Source organism: Oryctolagus cuniculus, chromosome 15, assembly GCF_964237555.1.
Source record: "Oryctolagus cuniculus chromosome 15, mOryCun1.1, whole genome shotgun sequence".
NCBI classification, from domain to species: Eukaryota; Metazoa; Chordata; class Mammalia; order Lagomorpha; family Leporidae; genus Oryctolagus; species Oryctolagus cuniculus.
This window is the reverse complement of record NC_091446.1, coordinates 63,044,719-63,053,685: the sequence shown is the minus strand read 5'-3', so window position 1 is coordinate 63,053,685 and position 8,967 is coordinate 63,044,719. Positions and strand designations below refer to the sequence as shown.

The following is an 8,967-nucleotide window of genomic DNA, read 5'->3' as shown; positions in this document are numbered from 1 at the left end:
TTGGAAAGGGGGAAGCACACTGAGTCTTCGAGGACCACTCCCGGTGGGAATGTGCGCCCAGCTAGGAGGCCTTAGTGTAGCTCAAATACATGATCCCTTCATGCAGACAGGGTGGCCTCTCTCACCCCGAGGGCCAGTTAACCCACCCCCAGTCCTGTGAACGCTACCCCACCTACTCCCTGCACCCCGCCCCACAGCGATCCTTGGCTCTGGCTGCAGAGGGGCCGAGAAAGGTAGCAGGAGAGTGAGCACCCCCAGCAGCGGGGCACAGCACACAGCGCCGGGCCGCCCGGCTACCTCGGACAGGGAGGAGTGGCAGGAGGAGGCTTTTTGCACCATCCGCTGTGCAAAGAGCTTTTTGAGCCGCAGGTAATCCTCCAGGACCACTTTCAGCAGCGAGCCCTGGGAGAGGGAGAGGGTTAACCCTCCCCTCCGAGGCCATCGCCCTCCTGCGTTAGGAAGGCCCTGGCCTCACAGGGCCCAGGAGGGATTGCTCCAGGCACCCTGGTGTGGGGCGGGCTTACCTGGATGGGCCCCTCCCGGATGATCTGGCCCAGCTTGGCAATGTTGTCGTATTCCTGGATGGCCGCCCGCAGGTACCGGTCATCGGCAGGCTTGACGGCTGTTGGCTCTCGCCCGAAGGTTCCCTGGGGACAGGGAGCATGGGCTGGAGCTCAGGTAAATGTCACACACAGGGCCGGGACCAGCCCCTAGGGAGGGCTCCTGGAGCTCACGTGTGTGCGGGTGGGGCTGCTCCACAGGTCGGCCATCTCGCTCAGGTTCTCGGGGAGGTCATCCTCGTGCTCAGCCTGGGCCGCCAGCTCCAGGTTCCGGCAGAAGGGGTCCAGCCACACGGGGTTGGCTCTGCAGGTGGGGAGAAGGAGGGGCAGAATCCCTTCCTGCTTCCCTGGCCAACTGCAGAGCCTTCCTGAGGTTCGGGCCGTGGGAAGGAGGCCTCCGGCAGCGGCAGCTGCGGCTGTGTTCTCCCCACCTGGGATCCTGCTAGAACGAGCAGGATCGGCCCTCTGGTGCAGCAGTGGGCCTGGTGCTCCAGTTCTGTGCCCTTGGAACTTGGGCACTGTCAGTGGTGGAGTGAGGGGGTGGTCAGCCCACCAGGGGGTGCTCACATCCCAGGTTCCAGCCAGTCCATGGCATCTCTGCCAATTGGATCCTGGGCAGTGTGAGGGCCCCACTCACCCGTCAAAGGAGTACTTGTTGGTGTTGGGCATGTCCATGATGTCGATGAAGCCGCGATTTCCTGCAGGGACAAGCGTGGGGTGTGGAGGGGAGGGATGCAGCCAGCAGGGGCTGGGGGAGCCTGAGCCGGTCCCTCGGCCATAGCTCTCACCTGCTGAGCCAGCCACGATGGCCTTGAGTTTCCTCTTGTGTCTGGGGAGAAGCAGAGACATGCTGCTGAGGGGGGCCGGGCTCCCCTGCCCACTCCGTGGCTGTCCGGGGTCAGGGGCACTCACACTGTCCGGTAGTACCAGTTCATGAGGATGAAGAGCATGGCCGCCAGGAAGAGGAGGATGGCCAGGACGATGATCGCCATCTGCGGGGACAGCGGGCCTGAGCTGAGTGCAGGATGCCGGGGGCCGGGGAGGGCAGGGCCCGGGGTATTGAGGACAGCAGGCCGGGGCTGAGCCCAGGATGCCGGGGCCAGGGGCCAGGGGCCAGGGAGAGCGGGGCCCGGGGTAGGGAGGACAGCAGGCTGGGGCTGAGCCCGGGATGCCGGGGGCCGGGGAGAGCGGGGCCCGGGGTAGCGGGGACAGCAGGCTGGGGCTGAGCACGGGGTGCCGGGGGCCGGGGAGGGTGGCGCCCAGGGTAGTGGGGACAGCAGGCAGGGCTGAGCGCGGGACGCCAGGGCTGGGGGCCAGTGAGGGCGGCGCCCGGGGTACCTGCAGCGCCGACATGTCGTCGGGCAGCCGCACGGAGATGGCTGGCTGCACGTCCAGCACGTTGTAGTTGCGGAAGAGGTTGCGCAGCTGCTCCTTGTTCTCGTCGATCATCTGGATCACCCTGGGTGCGGGGCAGGGGCCTCAGCTCCCGCCCTCAGCCTGCCCCCGGGGTGGTCCTGCCCCTCTCCTGCCTCAGGCCTCCAGTGCACCCAGAAGCCCTGCCCAGTTCAGACCCACCCGGCTCTGACTTCTTTTATAGGGTCCACGCGGCTCCACCTGGGACCTTGATTCATCCTCACAGGAGGAGGAACGCTCCCATTTTACGGACGGGGAGAGTAAGGCTCAGGGGCATCCCCAAGCCGTGTCCTCTCTCCTGGCCTTGCCCCCTTTGGTGGGGGGCAGAGTAGGCCCTCGTGCCTCCCGGGAAGGGAGGTGGAGAGGTCCCGGCCCAGGCCCCCTACCCACCGGTCCACGCCCAGGATGCGGTTCGTGTCGCGGTTCACCACGTGGATGAGCAGCTCTGTCTGTGCGAAGTTCACCCGGCCCTTCTTGTCCACGTGGAACTAGGCGAGAAGGGGCGTGGGGGGTGGTCACCACAGCAGGGCCCAGGGCGGTGCGGGGCAGTGTGGGGAGCAACTGAGAGCAACTCGGACTAGACTAAGTTACTGGAATTAAGACTTATTCTATGCATCTGCTCTCCCACAATATGGCGCTGGGAGAGGAGGAAACAGCTTCTACACAGCTGCCTCCAGTTCAACCAATAAACAGCAGGACCTGCTCCTGATTGGAGGAGAGCAGCGTACTCGGCGTGTGGGTAGCAGAGTTGGGATTGGTGGAAGAGGACTATAAAGGAGGAGAGAGACAACATGCACCAGGAACACCTGAGGAACATCTGAGCAGCCCCCGAGAGAGCCGGCCGGCAGTGTGCCGCTCCCCCGCGGAAGTGGGGAAAGTGGCAGGGGGAACCGCCCTTCCATGGAGGTGGAAGGGTCGGTAGCCAACCCGGGAAGAACCAGCAGCAAACCAGGGGAGGGCCGAGCAGACAAAAGAACAGCGCAGGGTCCTGTGTCGTTCCTCCGCGAAGAGGGGGAGCGACAGGCAGCTCTCTGCCAGGAGCGCCTCCTACCCACCTCCCAGCCACAGACCCATCACTGCCGATGCCTGCTGCCGTGTGCCGCATAGCTCCACCTCTGCTGGTCCTGGTACTGATTGTTAATCCCATTTTGTGGAGACACAGGAGGCCCAGAGGCCTGGGAGAACCTCCTCACAGCCTCGCTGCTAGGAAGTGACCCCACTTCTCAGGCCCCTGACCTGTCGGCCATGCCCTGTCCCTCCCTAGGGCCTGGCCTCTGCCCCGGGTGGGGGTGGGGAGCAGGGGCACCTGCACGTCGTCAGTGTTGACGATGGCGCCCGTGATGTTGGACAGCAGGCGGATGAACTCCTCCTCGAAGCTGCGCACGCGGTCCGGGATCTCGTTAATGACGATCTTGACGCGCTGCTCATCCCGCAGGATGTAGATGCCGATGACGGCCGTGTCGTTGTGGCCCGCCAGGTCCCGGGCCACGATGTCCACCATGAAGTAGCCAGGGCTGTAGGCCATGAAGAGGTCGAAGGTGCGAAGGATGCCGTCTACACTCCCTGCGGAAGAGCCCAGGGCGGGGCACAGCTGAGGGACAGCCCAGGGATGTTTAGGGGGAGGCGGCACACGCGCCCCAGGGTCTGGCGGGGAGCAGGTGACAGGTGCATGGGAATAGCGCCCCGCCAGGAGGCGGCAGCTTGGGCCGTAGTGCAGGGCGCTGTGCAGATGCGAAATCCCCAAACACTCTGCATGTTCATGCCCGCCCAGGGCTGTAGGGGACCAGTCGGCCCTGGCTCTTACACCCACTTCTGAATTCTGTAGGCATGGCTGCGCACAGACCGACCGAGCTCAAAGCCTGCTCCTGTCTAAGGCAGACCTGGGTGACCTTTACTCAGATAAGAGAGAGTTCAGGAGAGAGAGTGGATCCGGTTGTGTAAATCGAGGAGGTGACGCATGAGCTGGACCTTGAAGGACTGGGGGTGGCCCTCCAGGAAACGAGAGGATCAAGGGTGAGAAGAAGATGGCACGGGGCTTGTGGAAGGAACAGCACGTAGCTCGGTACGGCTGCGCTAGGGGCCATGGAACAGGACCTGGGGTCAGGAGGAAGAGGGAGGGGCCTTGAATGCCAGCCCCAGCGACTACCTGCAGGCAGGGAGGGGTGACGGGGGCGGGTAGGTATTGGGGTGGAAGTAAGTGATGGACACCCCCAGGGCATCTTCTAGCACCACCCCAAAGGCTCAGCATGCCCCAGGCAGGTGCACACGCAGGTGTGCTCCTTGACTCTGGCCTCTGCTTCCATGCTGACACACGGGCAGCGAGATGCAGAAAGGGAGAGACACGGAGAAATGGATGACTGGAGGCCGGCGCCGCGGCTCACTGGGCTAATCCTCCGCCTTGCGGCGCCAGCACACCGGGTTCTAGTCCCGGTAGGGGCGCTGGATTCTGTCCCGGTTGCCCCTCTTCCAGGCCAGCTCTCTGCTGTGGCCAGGGAGTGCAGTGGAGGATGGCCCAAGTGCTTGGGCCCTGCACCCCATGGGAGACCAGGAGAAGCACCTGGCTCCTGCCATCGGATCAGCGCAGTGCGGTGGCCATTGAAGGGTGAACCAACGGCAAAGGAAGACCTTTCTCTCTCTCTCTCTCACTGTCCACTCTGTCAAAAACAAAAAACAAAAAAAACGGATGAATGGACAGCTGGATGGAAGGATGAGAAGTAATGGATGTAAAGCTATTTACACTTCAATAAGACTTCCTATGAAAATAGCAGAGACATACTTTATAGAAATTGAAAAAATAATCGTGGGGCCGGCGCTGTGGTGTAGCAGGTCAAGCCGCTGCTTACAGTGCCAGCATCCCATATGGGTGCCGGTTCGAGTCCTGACTGCTCTACTTCCGATCCAGCTCTCTGCCGTGGCCCCTGCACCCACGTGGGAGGCCCAGAAGAAGCTCTTGGCTCCAGATCAGCGCAGCTCCAGCTGTTGTGGCCATCTGGGGAGTGACCAGCTGACGGAAGACCTCTCTTTCTGCCTCTCCTTTGTGTAGCTCTGACTTTGAAGTAAATACATAAAGTCTGATTGATTTTTAAAAATCAATCTTAAAGTCCATATGGAATCACAAAAGACCTCAAATAGCCAAAGTGCTGTGGTGTAGTGGATACAGCTACTGCCTGCAGTGCCAGCATCCCCTATGGGCGCCAGTTCGAGTCCCAGCTACTCTACTTCTGATCCAGCTCTCTGCCATGGATTGGGAAAGCAGAAGATGGCCCAGGTCCTTGGGCCCCTGCACCTCCATGGGAGACCTGGAAGAAGCTCCTGGCTCTGGATTGGCTCAGCTCTGGCCATTGTGGCCATCAGGGGAGTGAACCAGCAGATGGAAGACTACTTTCTCTGCCTCTCTGTAAATCTGCCTTTCAAATAAATAAATCTTTAACAACAAAACAATACTGGAGCCATCAGAATGGTTAACCCGCAACCATTGTGTGTGTCTACTGTAACCCATACAGCATGGTTCTGGCGTAACAGCCAGCACAGACCTGTGGGACAGAACACAGCCCCCGGAGGAAGCGCACAGGTCTCCCGGCATGGCACCCACCACACACCCTGGAGGAAGGGCTGGGGCGTCGGGGCAGCTGCAGGCAGGAGCTTGCGGTTCCACTTCTCAGCATGTGCGGAACGCGCCGTGGACCCAAGACCGCTACGACCCTGCCCGAGTGGCGTGAGGAGCAGATGCTTCACGACACGGGTGCCGACACTGACGTTGTGGATTCGTCCCGAAAGCGCGGGGCCAGCCAAGCCAATCCAGGCGTTCAACTGCACTGCGGCACCGTGGGGAGGCGGCCCCGGAGAGCGTGGGGGAGCTGTCCGACAGAGCCCGAGTCTGCCGGATCTACAAGGAACCAAAGCCTGCTGACAACCTGGGCACGTGCTCTGCGCAGACATTTGTCAAGAGTCACGAACAGCCGTGAGGCGGGTGAGGACGTGTTCCATGTCCCTCGGACCCCACGGCACCGCCATCTCACTGCAGCCAGCATGGCTGCAGCCAGAAGACGGCCCGGTCGGTGTGGGGACAGAGCTGCTGCACGGACACGCACGGCCCACAGCCCAGGGTCTGCTCCTCCGCTTCCCGTGCAGCCTTCCCGCTGAGGCGGCTGCGAAGGCAGGGGGTCACGGCTCCCGTATGTACGGGGGTCCCTGTCAGCTCGGGGGAGACCAGGAGGGCCCGGCCCAGCCCCTGTTACCAGCAGGTTGGAGACCTCTTTATCTCTCCTTTTCTGTCACTGTGCCTTTCAAATAAGTACAATCAAGATAAGCAACGATGCCGAGAAAAGGCTAACATCACTAGGAGGCATGTGAATGACACCCCCATCAGGGAGAACAGTACTGGAATTCCTCAACACACTAAAACTAGGATGCCCACGTGCTCCGCCAGTCACACCACTGGGGAAAACTCAAAGGAGATGAAACCTGTCAGACACCAACAGCCCGCATTCCCTGCTGCACCGTTCAGAGTAGCTGAGACGGGATTGGCCATGAAGGAAGTGTGTACCGACACAAGGAGCATCCCTCAGTCATGAGAAAGGGGGCAGCGCTGTGCTGTAGTGGGTAAAGCCGCCGCCTGCAGTGCTGCCATCCCACATGGGCACCGGTTCTAGTCCCGGCTGCTCCACTTCGATCCAGCTCTCTGCTGTGGCCTGGGAAAGCAGAAGATGGCCCAAGTCCTTGGGCCCCTGCACCCATGTGGGAGACCTGAATGGGGCTCCTGGCTCCTGACTTCAGCCTGGCCCAACTCCAGCTGTTGCAGCCATTGAAGAGTGAACCAGCAGATGGAAGATCTCTCTCTCTCTCTCCTTCTCACTCTGTTACTCTGCCTTTCAAATAAAAAATTATTTTTTTTTAAACTGCCCACATCAAACCTGTGAGCAGGAGGCAGAGGGCACAGGCCAGCCTCCCTCTCACCATTGGCCTGGAAACCGACATTTTCAGTCCAGTGAAGAAGTGCAATGCGGAGAAAATGGACAAGCTGAACACTAAGGAATTCTGGGGCAAAAAGTGGCGCCCACGTGGGAAAACCTGGAGGAGGTGCCTGGCTTCAGATTGGCACAGCTCCAGCCCGTGCAGCCAGTTGGGGCATAAACCAGCGGATAGAAAACCTCTCTCTCTGGGTAACTCTTTCAAATAAATAAGTCTTTAAAAATCAAGAAAAAAAAGAAAACAAAGGAAATCCAGTCATGGTGGCAACTCCGAAGGGACCAGGGAGGTCAGGAAACCAAGCCTGGCACAGTCACCTCTTCCTGCCCAGATGTGGAGGCAGAAACAGTTGGCTTCATAGCATAGAGGCAAACAGTGCTCACTGGAGGGGGGCAGGGGCCCAGGGAAGGAGCCACTGGAGGGTGGACGTAGTGGTGGGGGGAGACGGGGGACAGGGGCCCAGGGGAGGAGCCCCTGGAGGGTGGATGTGGTGGTGGTGGTGGGAGACGGGGGACAGGGGCCCAGGGGAGAGGCCCTTGCCAGCATCCCCTAGCACAGGGCTGATGTGAGCAACCAAGAGCCAGGACAGATGAGTTTAGGTTCCCAACCCAGAAACCACCTGCGTTTCAGAAAACAGACACTGGCCACCATGACCACTCCACCGCACAGACGAGCACGAGGTTGTCAGCCTGTAGCCCCCGCATGAGTACAATGGGTGAAAGAGCGAAGACGTGGGGGTGGAGGGGTCAGACAAGGAGAGCAGGTGGGCAGGCACAGGGGTGGGTGGGGGTCGGTACAGGGCCGGCTTGGCTGGCAGGAGGCCGCCCTCACCCCGCACGGCTGGCTCAGCAACCCCCGCCCCCCACAGCTCACACTGTGACAAAGGCCAGCCCCCCGTGGCCGAGCTCCTACCCAAGGTGAAGACCTGGCCCACGTCCTCGGAGTCGTTGCCGAGGGCCCGGAAGTAGTGGATGGCCAGGATGCTGTAGAAGACCAGGCTGTTGTTGCCAATGTCTGCGTCCAGGGCCAGCACCTGGATCAGCTCCGAGCCCACCTTGGCGTCGGTGGCCACCCCTGCGGGGATGGGCGGGCAGAGTGAGCGGCAGGGCAGGGGCTGCCCCGCGCCCCGGGCCCGGGCTCCAGCCCTGCACCTGCAGTGTACTCGGCCTTGGTGAAGCGCGGCGGCTGATCGTTGATGTCCTCCAGTACGACGCGCACCTCCTGCAGGCTCAGGTCCGAGACCAAGTCAAGGGCGGGGGCAGGGCCGCCGGGCGGGGTCCAGCTGCGGTTGCTCGAGGCCTTGACGATGAAGGAGAAGACGGCTTCCCGCTCCCGATCCAGGTCCTGCAGCACCAGCAGGCGCCCATCGGGCTGCAGGTGGAAGTTCTCGTCTTCATTGCCAGCTGAAAGGGAGCCGTGATAGAAGGGTAAGGGGTCGGGGTCAGGGTCGGGGTCAGGGTCAGGGTCAGGGTCAGGGTCCCCTTCCAGCCCTGGGCAGGTGGGGCAGTGGCTTCGTAGGCCTCACCAGCGATGAAGTAGTAGACGATGGCATTGGAGCCCTCGTCTGCGTCCACGGCGCCCGTCACGTTGCCCACCAGGGTGCCACGGGGTGCGTGTTCGGGCACGGTCAGCAGCTGGTACTGGGGGCTTCCTTTCTGCAGGGCAAGGGGAAGGTCACCGTGTGAGGCTAGAGCTGGTGACGGCGGCGCTGTCCCCTCACAGGAGCAGGGACTGTGCCTGGGGACCTGCGCCGCGCCTCTGGGGAGCTGACACTCGGTGCCGCCTTCTGCCAGGGCAGGGCCAGGCTCAGCCTGTTCTTCGATGGACCCCAGCACCTGAGTGCTGGAATGGCGGGGGCCAGTGCACCTGGCCACGCACCTGCGTGTGCGCATAGCCGGGTGCCGGGAGCCTCCCGCCCCACCTCCACCCCACGTGCTCACAAGGACAAAGAACCCAGGTGGGAAGGTGGCGTCCACACAACAGCCCCTCAGCCCCAAGCTCAGTCAGGAGTGCACGTGCCTGCACG

At 61.9% G+C, this 8,967-nt stretch overlaps 1 protein-coding gene across 1 annotated transcript in view; it reads right to left on the bottom strand.

The window, feature by feature from the left end:
* Positions 1-8,967, bottom strand: part of CDH23 (cadherin related 23) — a 361,784-nt gene that overhangs the window by 1,872 nt on the left and 350,945 nt on the right. Inside the window, exons 56-67 of the mRNA XM_051823796.2 lie at positions 8,467-8,596; positions 8,093-8,344; positions 7,854-8,015; positions 3,280-3,536; positions 2,364-2,461; positions 1,899-2,019; positions 1,473-1,552; positions 1,349-1,389; positions 1,198-1,258; positions 735-864; positions 525-647; positions 298-402 (exon numbers count right to left, since the gene is read on the bottom strand). Of these exons, the coding sequence (XP_051679756.2) occupies positions 298-402; positions 525-647; positions 735-864; positions 1,198-1,258; positions 1,349-1,389; positions 1,473-1,552; positions 1,899-2,019; positions 2,364-2,461; positions 3,280-3,536; positions 7,854-8,015; positions 8,093-8,344; positions 8,467-8,596 (1,560 nt within the window). The remainder of the gene's footprint in view (positions 1-297; positions 403-524; positions 648-734; positions 865-1,197; positions 1,259-1,348; positions 1,390-1,472; positions 1,553-1,898; positions 2,020-2,363; positions 2,462-3,279; positions 3,537-7,853; positions 8,016-8,092; positions 8,345-8,466; positions 8,597-8,967) is intronic.